Source organism: Tupaia chinensis, unplaced genomic scaffold, assembly GCF_000334495.1.
Source record: "Tupaia chinensis unplaced genomic scaffold, TupChi_1.0 Scaffold000289_1, whole genome shotgun sequence".
Taxonomy (NCBI): Eukaryota; Metazoa; Chordata; class Mammalia; order Scandentia; family Tupaiidae; genus Tupaia; species Tupaia belangeri.
Genome location: NW_006159774.1, coordinates 744,172 through 759,899, shown reverse-complemented (window position 1 = coordinate 759,899; position 15,728 = coordinate 744,172). Strand labels below are relative to the sequence as shown.

General features: G+C 44.0%; 1 protein-coding gene across 1 annotated transcript in view; it reads right to left on the bottom strand.

Moving 5' to 3' along the window:
• The window catches only part of TTLL11 (tubulin tyrosine ligase like 11), a gene marked incomplete at its 5' end in the record, with an annotated part of 308,449 nt that extends 292,721 nt beyond the window's left edge, over positions 1 to 15,728 (bottom strand). The window contains 1 exon segment of the mRNA XM_006150515.2: positions 15,515 to 15,728. Coding sequence (XP_006150577.2) covers positions 15,515 to 15,728 — 214 coding nt within the window.

The following is a 15,728-nucleotide window of genomic DNA, read 5'->3' as shown; positions in this document are numbered from 1 at the left end:
CCTACACTAATGATATTTTAATGAAACCCAAGAAACAACCTATTGAAACTTTCCACAGTTTCACTGTCCAATTGCAATGGGAAATGCTTAAGGTTTACCCCAAGGATAGATCAGGAATGAGGGAAGGAGTTAGAAGTGAAATATCGAGAACGAAGACAAAATCAACATGTCTACTCAATACATTATTTGAAAGTTAGACTTCACATTTGATCTGTTTCAATTTAGACATAATGACTAAACCAAAACAGCCATGTCAGAACAGCCTTGACTTGGGGCCGGCCCTATAGCGCACTGACTAAGCACTGTGTACTAGTCGTGTCCCACGAGGCTGGTTTGAAATCCAGCCCCAGTTGCTTGAAAACCATGAATGGACACTGGTGTGTGTGTGCCCAAAATCTCAATGGGGTGGAGAAATGGAGAAGAAAGGATTGGAGGGGAACCAGCAGTTAGCGTAATGGCTATGTCGCTGGACTCCCACGTAGTAGACCGTGGTTCGCGTCCCGGGCCCGATGGCTTAGAACTCACGCTGGGCACATGTGCGTGCATGCCCAAGATCCCGAGAGGAGAATGGAGGAGAAGGGATTGCAGCGTGACCATCCCCTCTGGGGGTGATTTCTCGCTTTCTGTCTCTCTGTCTCTCTCTGTCTGGCAAGCACACACGCCCTATAGCAAAAAAATCTCTCCAAAAAAAAAAAATTAAAAAAAAAAGGATTGGAGCACAATCACGCCCCATTATGGGGTGCTTTCTCTCTCTCTCATGCTTGCACATATGTGCATACACACACATATATGTGCCTTCTGGTAATAAAAAGGAATTAAAGCAATTGTTTAATTTGCCTTACTTTGAACTATGCAGTGATGAATAGAATTAAGTATTTGGTTAAGGACGGACTCAAAAGATTTATTTGTTTCACTCCCTTCCCCAGTATTTGTCATGATAGTCTTCTAAGTTCTTAAAAAAAATACTTATTGGGATCAGCAGTTAGCGTAATGGCTATGTTGCTGGACTCCCATGTAGTCGACTGCGGTTCATGTCCCGAATCCAGTGGCTTAAACTCATGCCGGGCACGTGTGCGTGCGTGCCCAAGATCCCAAGAGGAGAATGGAGGAGAAGGGATTGTGGTGTGGCCATCCTGCCTGGGGGGTGATTTCTTGCTTTTTGTCTCTCTGTCTCTCTCTGGCTGTCTGGCAAGTGCACACGCCCTATAGCAAAAAACCTCTTCCAAAAAAAAACTTAATTAATTTATTTTTAAATTTTCTATAGGACATATGTGTTCCCAGAGAGAGAGAGAGAGAGAGAGAGAGAGAGGGAGAGAGAGGGAGGGAGACGGAAAGTGAGAAAGCAAACTACCAAGTCTGGGATTCGAACTGTGGTCGGCCATCTAGCACCTCAACTACCATGCCACCTGCTAGCCCCCTCAAAGTAAATTCTTACAGGAACTCTTACTAAAAGTTGAGTATAAATTGCTAAAACACTTTTGGGAAACAATTTGGCAATACATTCCAAAAACCTTAAAATAAACTTGTTCTGTAATCAGATAATTGTATTTTCAGAAAGTTATCTCTATGAAAATAATATGAAATCTAGGAAAGAAGCACTCCAGAACAATTTTTAATAGAGAACTCAACCTAAACATTTAAACACAGTTAAATAAATAATAAAATATATCCCACTGAATATTTTTGCAGTAATTAAAATGTCATTTGTGAAAAGTTTATAGAGCAAGGAAAATGTTTAAATTATAATGTGGGTATTAATACTAGCATAACAAAATTACATCAGCTTTGTAAAATAAAGAAATGTATTGCCTAGGAATAATGCTGGAAAGAAATGTTTCAAAATGAAAATAGTTAATTACATCTCCAAAGTGGAATTATAATTTTTCCCAAAATTTTTAGTATTTTAAAAATAAGAAATGTATAAGAAACATTTCTACAAGTGAGAAATGTACTTTTAAAAATAAAACTAATATTCAGGCCCAAAGCCCAGTCCTCCACAAAATGGTTGAAGTCATATATCTAAGGGGTCTGGAAATCACAATCTCTTCCGGTGGGAGGTACAGTTAACTGAATTGCCTACACCAAGTCTTGGCCTTTTTTTTTCTACACCAAGTCTTGGCCTAAGAGGAGGCGAGGCAGCTTCTAGTTCTAAGCTACCTTACCTCTGAAGGCTGGAAGAGTTAAAATAAACACTAAGTACTGACTATGCCATACACATTGTTCAATGGAACTTCAAAAAGTTTGTGGAAAGGTGAAATTACAATACAAGCTTATGTTTATACAAAAACTCTTTGAAGCCCGTGCATAGTTTTTTCATCATACACATTTTCCATGAACTTTCTGAAGACCCCCTTTTGTATATGTAATTGACAGGGGACAACAATCTTGTGAGCACATGGGGTCCCATGTGATAGAACTAAAAGGGGGTTGAGATTCCAACACGAATCTAACTCTGTATTGCAATGACTTCCATTAAACAGAAATAATGAAGTCTACCACACTTACTGAACGAAGTAAAAGTCATGTCAAAGAAATGAATGTGAAAGTTCCACATAAAATATACAGTTCCGCGGAAACGCAAGACTCCAAGGGTCTCCGCACAGCTCATTAATTCACTAGATGCTCCATGGCACCACCTGCAGGTAGAACTGTGTATTTCTTCTGTCCTCTTATGTCTGAAATAGTTAAGGACTATTTTCAGTAAATGCGAAGGAAAATGGCTGTAATTATATTGGGTTGTAATTATATTGGGAAAAGTCATGACGTATTTTTTCTGTTTTTCTATGCAAACATGTGTCATGACTTTTCTGACAATCCCATAATAATGTAGCTTATATAAGGTAAATGATTATCTGTTAGATGCTTAAGCAATCAATGGAGAGGCATATTTACAACACATAGGCAATAAAAGAAAACTATTCATAATATCTATTAACTAATAAGAAAAAACATAAAACATAACCAGAGAATACACTCATTTCCAATATAAAACAATACAAATGACTGACACGTATAAGTCAAAAACTCAATCCTGTTAAGAAATGTAAATTTAAAAAACATGTTTTTACCTATCAGCTTGGCAAAGATAATAACAACTACCAAACTACACAGTGAATATACTCTTGGCCTAATTTCCAGGAATTTATTCTATAGAAATAATTGCACAATTACATTCAAAGTGTCTTCAAAAAGTTTGTGGAAAGTACCTATTATGGGAAAACTATGTAAGGATTTAAAAATATTTTTGCACCAAAATAAAGTCTTATTTCAGTTCCATTTCCTGCAAACTTTTTGAAGTATCCTTATACTTAAAAATGACTGAACAGGGGCCAGCAGGTGGCATGGTCATGTCATTAAGGCGCTGGACTCCCCCATGGCCAACTGTGGTTCGAGTCCTGGACCTGGAGGCTTGCTTTCATACTTTCCCTTTCTCTCTTTCTCTCTCTGTCTCTTGTCAAATTAAAAAATAATAACAAATGGAATTAAATAAATATTTTTTAAAAAGTCTGAACAGTGATACTTACTGCACCAGTCCTTAAAATACCAAAGAAAAATATGGAAAAAATATTCATTTGTAAATTGTGGTATGGACTATATTAAGTTGTTATTAAAATATAATGAACCAGGGCCAGCAGGTGGCTTGGTGGTTAAGGTGCTAGACTTCCACATGACTGATAGCAGTTCAAGTCCTCAACTTTGCAGCTTGAAAATCATACCAGATGCATGTGTGTGCATGCTCAAAATCCCAGGATAAGGTGCTGGACACTCCCACATGGCTGACCAGGGTTCAAGTCCCAGACCTGGTGCCTTGCTTTCTCACTTTCCCTCTCTCTTTTTCTCTTTCTCTCTGATGAGCAACTCGCCTTTATGGCAAAAACCTTTTTTTTTTTTAAAAAAAAGGAAAATTGGGGCCAGAAGGTACCATAGTGGTTAAGGCACTGGACTCCCACATGGTCAACCACAGTTTGAGTCCCAGACCTGGCAGTTTGAAACACACACCAGGCCCATGTGTGTGTGTGCCCAAAATCCCAAGAGGAGAATGGAGGAGAAGGAATTGCAGCATGGCCATCCCCCCGGGGGGTGATTTCTCATTTCTGTTTCTGTCTCTCTCTGTCTCTCTGGTGACATGCTCTATAGAAAAAAATCTCTAAATTAAAAAAAATGAAATTAATCTACACATATTTACAAAGATGTACACAAGGTACTGCTAACTAGGCAGTTGGCAAACACTGTACATATTGTATAACGGCAGCATTTAAAAACAAAATAGGGCTGCCTCCCCCCTAGCCTCGTAGTTACAAGGGCAGGATCCACATGGCTGACTACGAGGCAAGTCCCAGCCTTGGCAGCTTAAAACACATGCTGTGTGTGTGTGGTGTGTGGGTGTGTGTGTGTACATGCATACACACACCCGTGCTTGCCTCAAGTCCCAATGGGATGGATAACGGGAAGAGAAGGGGTTGCAGTGTAACCATTGCCCCACGAGGTGTGCTTTTCCCCCTCTTTCTCTGTCTCAGGTGAGGACACACTCTCTCTGGCAATTAAAGAATAAAATTGTTTACATGTCAATGTATGTACAATATATATCTTGTATCTCTGCATAGGATTTACATGGTGGTGGTCGTTAGCACAGTTCAGAGTAGTCTGATTTGTCCCTTCCACCTTCACGGCAGGACACATCCCCAGTTAGCCATGGCCATGTAAGTGGCTTCAATGAATGAAATGTGAAAGTTAGTGCCGTGTCACTTCTGGGTAGAAGTTTTCAAAACCAGTGCAAATTAACCATATGCCCTTCTCCCTCGGTGATGCTTGGAATCAGGGATTGCAATACAAGCCAGGGTCTCTGAAAAAAAAAAAACAAGATGATGACAGGCCTCTACCCTCCCCTCCCACTCCCAGCATGAGCAAAAACTAAGGTTATACTCAGCACGGCTACTTTGTGGTTCTTATTACTATAGCACTATTAAGCCAACCTGACCCAAACAAGAATATTAAAACAAGTCTGGAAAGGCACATTCGAACTGTAATCCCAGTGTTATAAGGAATAAACAGAATGAGCGAGGAAGAGGGAAAGGGGTCAGAATATTTTCAGTTAGGGAGAAGAGGATTTTCAGTTTTTATCTTACACACTTGGGAACTATATACATCTTTAAAAGCACATACGGCTTCTGGAATGTAAACAAAGGTAAATATTTGTAAATAACCTAGAATACCCAGAAGATAGTCCACTGTTGCCTTTTAAAATTCCAATAAACCACAGTTCGGACACAAAGAGAAACAAAATCTCCCAATGCGCATAAAGAACAGAATATGAAAACCGGCCTTCATTTGAGTCCTAGGCAGATGTACTGAAGGACTTATTTGAAAAGTAAAACTCCACCGAGGGAAGAAAGCACAGGAGATAGATTGCCCTATTCTTCCAGCTTCATTAAGGATGAGCAGGTTTTATTCAGATGACAGAGAAGCAGATGGGAGAAGAGAAGGAGTCGCCAGAAATGCCTGTGTGGGCTGACAAAGCATTTATTAAAATGACCAGCTAATGGTTCAAAACCACCCAGGGAAACAAATGTGTACACGCACGGCAGCAGAGGCAGCTGCGACGACAAGGCCTATGTGATATGAGAAGGGGAGATGTTAGTCCACCTGGAACAGAGAGACGGGGTCACTGCTCGCTCCAACAAAACAATTACCTCTGCAGAGCACTCGGGACGGGACTGGGTTTAGCAAGGTTATTTGCCTATTCATGCCACCAATTTTTGCTCTGTTTTTGTTTTGCTACAGGGTGTGTGTGTTCATGGCAGGGGAAAGAAAGTGAGAAATCATCCCTCAGAGGGTTGGCCACACTGCAGTCCCTTCCCCTCCATTCTCTTCTTGGGATTTTGGGCATACATACACAATGTTTCAGATCTCTGGGTTGGGACTCCAAACACGCAGTTGGCCATGTGGGATCCAACTTCCTTAACCTCCATACCACCTGCTGGCCCTCACACCACCAGTGTTTCTGTTATACAATTTTATTAAGATGTCACAGAAATTCATCAGAAGGGAAATTAAATCAATGTGTATTCTTACTTCAAAGTGCCAGGCACTTCAGAGATTTTCTGACCTAATACAACCACCCAGCAAGTATTTTATGCTCAGTCTTAGAAATGAAGAACCCGTGGCTCAGAGAGGCAAAGCAACTTGTCCAGGGTCACAGAACCACTATGTGACAGGGCCAAGACTGAAACCCATGTCTGGTGTGGTCTTTCCAGGATCATGGAGCGGGCTGGACGAACGGAAAGAACGGAGACATCAGCCCAGGAAATTCACATCTGCTCCACACATCTGATGGGAATTTTCACATGCCACGGCTTCAGTTCTTCCCTGTGAAATCGTCACGTAATCTGTTTTGTGAACTCAAACTCAAGATGATGATGTCACTTAAATAACTAAAAGGAGCTTTGCATGGTGATATATGTAATTAATACACCAAAGTATGAAATAGGCACCAGGTCAAGAGTGGAGGCCTTAAAAAATCCAAATAGAGGGAACCAGCAGTTAGCGTAATGGCTATGTCACTGGACTCCCACGTTGTCGACCGCGGTTCGCGTCTCGGACCCGGTGGCTTAAAACTCACACCAGGCGCGTGTGCGTGCGTGCCCAAGATCCCGAGAGGAGAATGGAGGAGAAGGGATTGCGGCGTGACCATCCCCCCTGGGGGGTGATTTCTCGCTTTCTGTCTCTATGTTTCTCTCTGTCTGTCTGGCGAGCGCATGCTCCCTACAGCGAAAACCTCTCCAAAAAAAAATTCAGTAAGACTCAGGAAACATCAAAAGTATCATTGATTTTAAAAGAAAAGGCCTTTAAGTCAATGATTAAGAATTAATCACTAGGAGGGGCCAGCAGATGGTATAACGGTTACATTGCTGGACTACCACTTAGTCGACCGTGGTTCAAGTCCTGGACCTGGCAGCTTAAAACTCACAGAGAAGAAGAGATTGCCACCTGGCCATCCCCCCTGGAGGGTGACTTCTTGCTTTCTGTCTCTCTGTCTCTCCAGTGACATCTGCACCCTATAGCAAAAATGTCTCTTAAAAATTTTTTAAGAGAAAAAAGAATCAATCATTAAGAGAGTTCATCATTAAGAATTATAAAGCTAGACTACATCAAGATGACATTCATTCAGGGCCAGCAGGTGGCATGGTGGCTAAGGGCGCTGGACTCCCACATGGCCGACCGTGGTTCAAGTCCCGGACCTGGCAGCTAGCTTTCTCACTTTCTTTCTCTCTCCCTCTCCAAATTAAAATAACTAAATAAATAAAGTTGAATAAAATAATTCTTAAAAAAAAAAAGATGATATTCACCCAAAATCTGTCACTTAGCTCACACTGATCCCTGTGTGCTTTTGTCATCTGCTGCATTTCAAGAGACCCAGTGTAGCCTGGCACAAAGGAGGCCTCAAAATATTTGTTTAAATGAGTCAAATATGCTGATCATATCTGTTAGGGTTAACCAGTAACCAAGATATGCAAAATCATTCTGTAATACTTGTATTACTAGTTAAAAAAGAAAAGATCCAGTAACCAGTGTCTGTAGTTATCCAATACAAGGAAAAGAATTTCCATTCACTAAATACCTACAGTATTCAAAGCAAACCACAGCACAGCACACTGGATTAAAGAAATTTACATATATTCCTTCATTTAATCTCACACAACCCTGCAAGATAGCTATAAAAAAAGCCATTGCTGGAGCTGAAGAAACTGAGGCTTCGAGAGGTTTTTGTATTTAATACATGGTCCAGTCACATCGAGCAGTGAGTGGCAAGGATTTGGACCTACCTCTGTCTGTTTCAAAGTCCAGGCAAATGCCAGGATACAACACTTCCCTTGTAGAGGAGGCACCTGAATAGTGGTCAACTGCTTTTTACATTATAGATGTTCTTTTCAAGGAACAGGTTTAGAAGAAAAATAAAACATAAGACTGAATTTTTGCACTCAATTTCTGCTGATACAAAACCAGTGTCCAAATTGCTACCAAAATTAAGATACAATATATAGTATATGTTTCATAACATGGAAAACAGTTCCAGCAATTGCAAAACCTGCTTTAAAAAAAATTTTGTAGTAGTTAAGGAACTTAAAGGGTCAAGTGATAGAGCAGTGGTAAGTCAACTGAACCCACATGGGTCCAAGGACCTACCTGAGCGTGAGAGACATGTACATGCTGGAGACCAGGCCAGCTGAGACGGGGGATGGATAACAGTGTAATGACCCTGGGAGAACCTCTCTCTCTCTCTCTCTTCTCTCTCTCAGAAATAAAAAATAGGGCCATCCTCTAGTCTAGTAAAGACGGTCAGATCCCGCATCGCTGACCGCAATTCGACTTCTAGTCCTAGCATATTGAAAATCACACCGGTCATGTGTGCATGCCTCAAATCCTCATGGGGCAGTGAAATGGAGGAGAAGGAACTGCAGTGTGATCACATCCCATGGGAGGTTCTTTCTCTCCCTCCCTCTGTCTCTGGCAAGAATGCACGTCCTCTGGCAATTAGAGAGAGAGAAGAGAGAAAAAAAAAGACAAAGAAAGGTTAAAAAAAAAAGGAATTTGAATATGAGCCCCTTGAATTTACTATCTGCTAAAGGACTGTTTGAGGGGTTAGTGCCGATTCATGAAGCTATTGCACTTACTGCATTGTCAAATAACAATGGTAGTGAATTGTGATTTTTATGTTATGACAAGTTTAACTTGCAAAGAAAAAATTCTGGTGGATTAGATGTTAAAATAACATGTCTGTTGAAGGAGAGCATTTGACAGAGTAGGATATAAACCATTCTTAACTATAATGCTGTTTTCTGAAAATGAGAAGTAAATCACAATGACTACCGTTGAAACCAGAAAGGGAAAGAGGTTAAACTATCCAATTTGTCATTTTCTATGGGGCGATTTTCCAGAAGGAAAGCTGAAGTAGAGTGATGCAAATAGCAGGCTCACACTCCATGGAAGGGTAAGGTAACTCGACCAGTCAATGGCCCAGGAAGGGCTTCTCTGTGAGCAGCAGCAATACAGAATTTGGAAGGCACACACACCAAATGCTCCCTCTGCCAGGCAGGATGTATTTCAATGTGTTTTATTTTAAGTCCTATTTGCAACATCGCTCTCCTGGTTCTACGTGACTCCACTGTCATTTGAGAGTTTTGAGTCTGGGAGGAATGGGAGAGCTAAGTGGAGGATTACAAAATACGCCCAACAGTGGGCTTTGGAACAGAAGAGACTACTGCGTGAACCCTGATTCTCTGGCTTACTTGCTGTGCCCACCTCCATTTCGTTCAGTTGTTATTTGGGTCCGGCCATGGAGGTGTGAGTAGTAGGGTGCTGCTGCACAAGACTGGAGCCATATGGAAAAGGTCAGGGTTCCAACCCCGGGTTGTCCTGAACATGCTGGGCAGGCCCACAGACACACCCATGGTCCTGACTGGCTGAAAGGTTTGGGGGAAAGATTATAGTTTGCTAAGACCCTGATGGGGGTGCTTCTCTGTCTCTCAATAAATGCGATTTATAAAATGATAATGACAGAACACCTCCTTGTAGGATCGTTTTTAGCAGAGGTTTAGCAAAGAGTTCAGAATAGGATTAGACACTGGCTACAAGCACAGATCACACAGGGAACAAGTGGCACAACTTGGGCTACCCTGTACCAGCTTCTCTCTAAGCTTCAGTTTCCTCATCTAGAAATTGGAGATGATAATAGGATCTACTTCAGAGAGCTCCTAAGAGAACTAAATAAAATAACCCATAGTAAAGTCTCCATACTATTTATTTATTTATTTATTTATTGAGAGATTTTTGCGATAGGGCACATGCAGTCACCAGAGAGACAGAAAGCAAGAGATCACCCACCAAGGTGGATGGCCATGCCGCAATCCCTTCTCCTCCATTCTCCTCTCGGGATTTTGGGCACGCACGTACACGCGCCTGACTGGGGTTTTAAGCTGTTGTGTCCACGACTTGAACCGCAGTCAACTACATGGGAGTCCACCAATGTAGCCATTATGCCATGGCTGGTCCTGAGACTCCATACAATTTCTAATGAGAATAAATCACTTAGTACAATGCCTAGCATGTAATAGACATTTAGAACCCAGTAACTAATATTAATCCTCTACAAGTTGCCAGTAGGACAATACAGTAAGTGTATGCATGCTCTGGAGGTCAGATACACTTCGGAAAACGATGCATGACTTGAAGTCTCTGAGACAAAGAGCTGGCACTGTAATGCATCTTAGGACAGGGGCTTATGCAAACTATTATATTATCAACAAAGGTCCCACTATCAAATCTCTCAGAACCCTCATTCACGGCAGCTGGTATCCATGACACCATTGTGCATATACACAAACCAATGTCTCCAGGGAGGACAGCTCACAACACAGTGGCATCTATTCTCTGCAGTGCCTTTCCTCCAAGGTCTTCTTTAATGAGGGAGCAAAATTGCAAAAGAATATGCAAGGCATGGAGAGAGAATTTTTGCATGACTGGAAGAGGACCACATGAGTCTGTAAATGCTGAGCATCTACTCTGAGCCAGAAGCCCTCTCTCTCTTGTTAAAAAAAAAAAAAAAATATATATATATATATACACACACACACACATATATATAACATATATATGTATGTGTATACACACATACATATACATACATACATATACATAAAAATTACATATATAGGAATACGTATATATTAAAATGCATAAAATACATATGTATATTTAATATATACACACACACACATATATATAATTTGCTAGAGGGCACATATACTCAATAGAGACAGAGAGAGAGAAAGCATCTTCCATGGGGAATGGCCAGGCCACAACCCTTTCTCCCCCACTTTTCCTTTTTGGATTTTAGGAGTACACACACACACACACACACACACACACACTCTCCTAGTGTGTTTTTCAAACTTCCAGGTCCAGGACTCAAACAGCTTATTCGGCCATGTGGAATTCAGTCTCTCTAACCACCATGCCACCAGCTGGTCCAGCCTCTCTCTCGTTTGTTGCAACTTCCGGGGTGACTCAGTTGACATGATTTTACTACTCAAGAACAGCTTCAGTCTTGTCTGCAAGTCTGCAGAGCTATCATCTGTGGATTCATCCTCTGAGAAACAACTTGCACATTGGGGACACGGTGGAATTAGACCTGACGAGAGCAGGTTTGACTGAAGAGTGAATCATCCGGGAGTTGGCGTGGTTCACTTGGGCCTGAAGGAGCATGGGGACAATGGAAGCTGGGTCCATCTAAGGCAACCTGTGGTCAAAATCCATCTGAAATGCAAGCTTCCTGACATGGCCTTCAGCGTAATGTGGCTCCTTCTTCATCTCTCCTTTCTCCCACATACTCCCTAAACTGCCCTCACCCCATCCTGTCTGTAAAGCCTGGTCCACACTGCCTGCCTTTGTTTCTACTCTGTGTGGAATCCCTTCACCCACTCAGCTCCCTAACTGCACTGAACTGCTGGCTGGCAGATCTATCCCTCTACACTGGGAGGCCCTGGGGGGGCAGTAGTCTATCCCTTTCATATCTACACTTGCCACCCCCAAACTGGAGTCTGCTAAGGGAGCCAGCTGGGAAGAATACAGAGTTGAAGTCTGTTTTCAAACAGAATGCCTATTTCAAATGTTAGCTCTGCCCCTTACTAACTGTAGGACATCAGGTAAATTAATCGCTGTGGACTCCAGTGTTCTCATCTGTCAAACAGACACGACAAGGCGACACGTGCTTACTTTTTGGTTTGTTTGGAAGAGCAAATAATTATACATACGCAAAGCACCCAAAACAATAGCTGGTACTGAGTGAGAGCTATATAGGGAGCTCTATCGTGGACACTGTTGTTGTTGTTAAATGTGGAATAAAGGAAAATGAAAAAGGGACATCGTGTGTCTTATAGATGATCACACTGTTAAATTCACCTGCTGGTTTGGTGTCACCCTGGTAGGTGGACCCTCACCACACACCTAGGGACAGTGCTTTCACCTACTTATTATTTACCCGGGCTACCTCCTCCCTCCTCCCCACCAAGCCAGGTACTCCCTGACCCTACAGCAACAACACAGCATGACATGCAAGGGACACTGGCTCAATCCTTTGCACCCCAGCCCCCAGTAGACATTCTCACTCCTAGAACTTCAATACTGGGAGTTAAAGACGATCTTGTCCAACACTGTCCCCATAACAGATGGGGAAACCGAGGCCTGCAGAGGTTGTGTGCTTGCAATTTGCTAGTATTGGATTTATGTATGTTACCTATCATAGTTTAAGTTGGAAAGAACTTTATCTACTCTGGCACTTTTCAAACCTCACATTCTAGGGGGTCAAGTGAGATGCGAGCTCTGTTGTAAGTTTTCCACTGTGCATTTGAGGAACATTTATTCAATACCTACAACGTGCTGTGCATTAGGGACACAGGCCAGACCCCACCTCTGACCTCGGGACCTCCCAGGCTAAGGGGGAAAAGCAATGCTACGTAAATAAGCACACACCTGACAGCAAAGTCTTCCTGTGAGTGGACTACGTTTTTGAAATATACTGAAATGAGCATCTCACCTACACACCAGGTGCTTTCTGAGTGGGAGAAAAAGGCCAGGACAGAAGGGCAGTTATAAGTAGTGGCCTGGAAAATGCCCACCCCATTGGGTTGGCCAGTGCCCAGGTCCCATGTAGACTCAATCACCGTCATGTGACTGCAGCAGTCGAGAGACTGGGAACCACTGAACTAGGCCTACTCACCCCCATCTCACATTCAAGCAAACTGAGGCCTCCAGAATATAACCCACTTGCCCCAAAGAGCACAGCAGATTATAGTCTAGAAGGGCTCTCTTAGCCTTCCTTCCAAACAGCAGTTCCAACGCCACAGCATGCATGTGATCCGACCTTGCTCACTTCTGCAGCCTCATCTCTCCCCATTTCTCCTCCTGCTCTATGATTGAGCCGTACTGAACGGCGCGTGAAGCCCCAAATGCACCTCTGCTTTGCCCCAACCACTCCCTTGAGCAGGGGACCCAAAGTCCCCTGCTCCTAAATACCTTCAGTTCATTTTCAAAACTCAGGACTCAGCTTGGGTTTCTCTCTAACAGGAAGCCCTTTAGGAAGTGTCCTCCTCTACCTCGCAGAGCACTTCTGCCCTCACACGTAGACAGAAACAGTCATCACATAATGTAGTCATCCATTCAACAAATATTTATTGAGCAACTTCTACGTGCCAAGCACCCATGAGTACAACAGTAAACCAAACAAAGCCCCTGCCCTCGGTGGAGCTTACAATCTAGTGAGGAAAAAAGGCAACAAACAAATGAGATATAACATAAAGTCACACAGAATTTGATACTATAGAAAAAAAATTTTAAAAAGAGTAAGGGCTGAAGGCTGGTGGGGGAAGTCTGGGAAGGCCTCTCTGAGGAGATGGCACTTGATCAGTGGACTGAAGAAGTGACAGAGAAAGCCGTGCAAATAACTGGGAAAAGAACATTTCAGGAAGCAGCAGCAATGGCCCTGCAGTTACTGGTTTTTTGTTTGTTTGTTTGTTCGTTTGTTTTTTCCCACTTGTGCTTTATTCCCTGGTGAACTAAGAGGTCCCTGAGGGCAAGGGCTACATCTAAAGCATGTTTGATTCCCTGGGCCAAGCACAGGATGTGGGACCTCTCCAGTGACAGTTACAGAACGAGTGAAAGACCTGGCCTGGGACACATGGGTCCATCTGGCCCCCTCTCTCCTAAACAGCAAAATCGAGCCTACTTTGTGTATTTCTGTCTCCCACAGGGCTGAGAGGAGAACAGGCCCTGTGTGGTTTTCTGCCTCGCCTGACCCTGTGGCCTGGTTTCAGTCTCTGAATTTTCTCTTCGTTAGGACCGTGGCACCGACAAGTTCCCTGGTTTTACCTTGTCTGCCCTCATATCTCTACCCTGGACGTAAGACCCTGTCTAGAAACCCAGACAGTCTAGAACAGAACCCACCCTCACTTTCCCCATGTTTCCCTGTGTGAAGATCCTCCCCTGAATCCCAAGCCCTGAGCCAAGGGCCCTATGGGGTCAGACTTCCCGGATGGCTAGAAGTCATGCCCGATACATGACTTCCTCCCAAACCAAATGGCTCTTTCCTACAGTGACATCAAACTTTGACCACCTCGATCCTTTCTTTTTTTTTCTTTTTTTTTTGAGAGATTTTCGCTATAGGGCGCGTGTGCTCGCCAGACAGACAGAGAGAGACATAGAGACAGAAAGCGAGAAATCACCCCCCAGGGGGGATGGTCATACCGCAATCCCTTCTCCTCCATTCTCCTCTCGGGATCTTGGGCACGCACGCACACGCGCCTGGTGTGAGTTTTAAGCCACCAGGTCCGAGACGCAAACCGCGGTCGACAACGTGGGAATCCAGCGTCATAGCCATTACGCCAACTGCTGGTTCCCACCACCTTGATCCTTTCTGAGGTCTGCATGTTCCAGCTTCATAAACCATGAACATGACCGTAGCACAGGGCTAAGGACTTGAGTCCTCATGTCACTTGCTGCAGGTCCCTAGTACCTTTCGCAGGTCACCTGGGTCTACATCACCAGACTTGACTACCCTAAAATGAAATCCTGACATTCCTGAAAGTGCATTAAATGACGTAATATGTTGCAAATAAAGTCAAACGGCTTTATCTACTCAGCCAGCTGCAACAGACACCCTGGAAGTCATTGGAGTTTTATTATCTCAGCCCCCACCAGGTCTGAAATCGGTTCAAGAATGAAAAACTTTTCTCATCTATTCGCTCTTTCGTCCACCACTTACTGACATCTGCTACAGGCCAAGCCCTGAAACACAACGCAGGGCCTGCACTGAGGGTGACGGTGGTGCTGGTGATGACAGTGGAGGGAGCATGAGACGAGGGCAGTGACACAGTTGCCATTTCCTGCACACTCGGACCATACAACACTAGGTAGCGAGTCTTCTGGTGCTAACAGAGCCACGGGAATGACTGGCCTCACTTTACAGAGGAAGAAATGGGCTTAGAGCTGAAGCAACTCGCTCTAGGTCATAAGCTAAATAGCAGGGTGTAGCAGACCCTGCCTGCTCCCAAGTACAAACTGTTACACTGGCCAAGAGTCGCACAGTGAGTGCTCAAGGAGGGAACTTCAGTGAACAGAGAAGGGGGGACCGGCAGGGGCTCAGGGGTTGGAGGCGGAGACAGGAATGTAACTGGATACCTACGGTGTGAGGTGAGTGCCAGTGGCTGGAGACACAGAAAAAGCTGTAGGGGAACTAGAGGAAAGAGGGACTACCATGACCTGGAGGGGTCTGGGAAGCCTTCTTGGAGGAAGTGACTCTAGGCCTCGAAGGATGAACAGTTTGCGGATGACAAGCAGGCTCCAGCGTGGAGCACAGCAGGAGTTCAGCCCTCGCCTGCCAACCTGGCTGGCACCATGCCGGGTCCTCTGAGTCGGTCCTGTCCACCACCCCCATGGCCCACACGGCTAGGCCCGGCCTCACCTCCTTCCACTTGAGCTGGCGGATGCTGATCTTCAGGGCGTCCAGGGAGGTCTTGGCCTTGGAGCTGTCCACGGTGACCGGCCGCTGAGAGCCATACTCGTTGGGACGGCGGCCCGAGCTCCGTTTGCAGCTCCGGCCCTTGCTTCTGGGCTTCCCATGCGGACAGAGGCCTCGCGCGGGCCCTGGCTTCGGCTTGGACTTGGGCAGCGTCGGC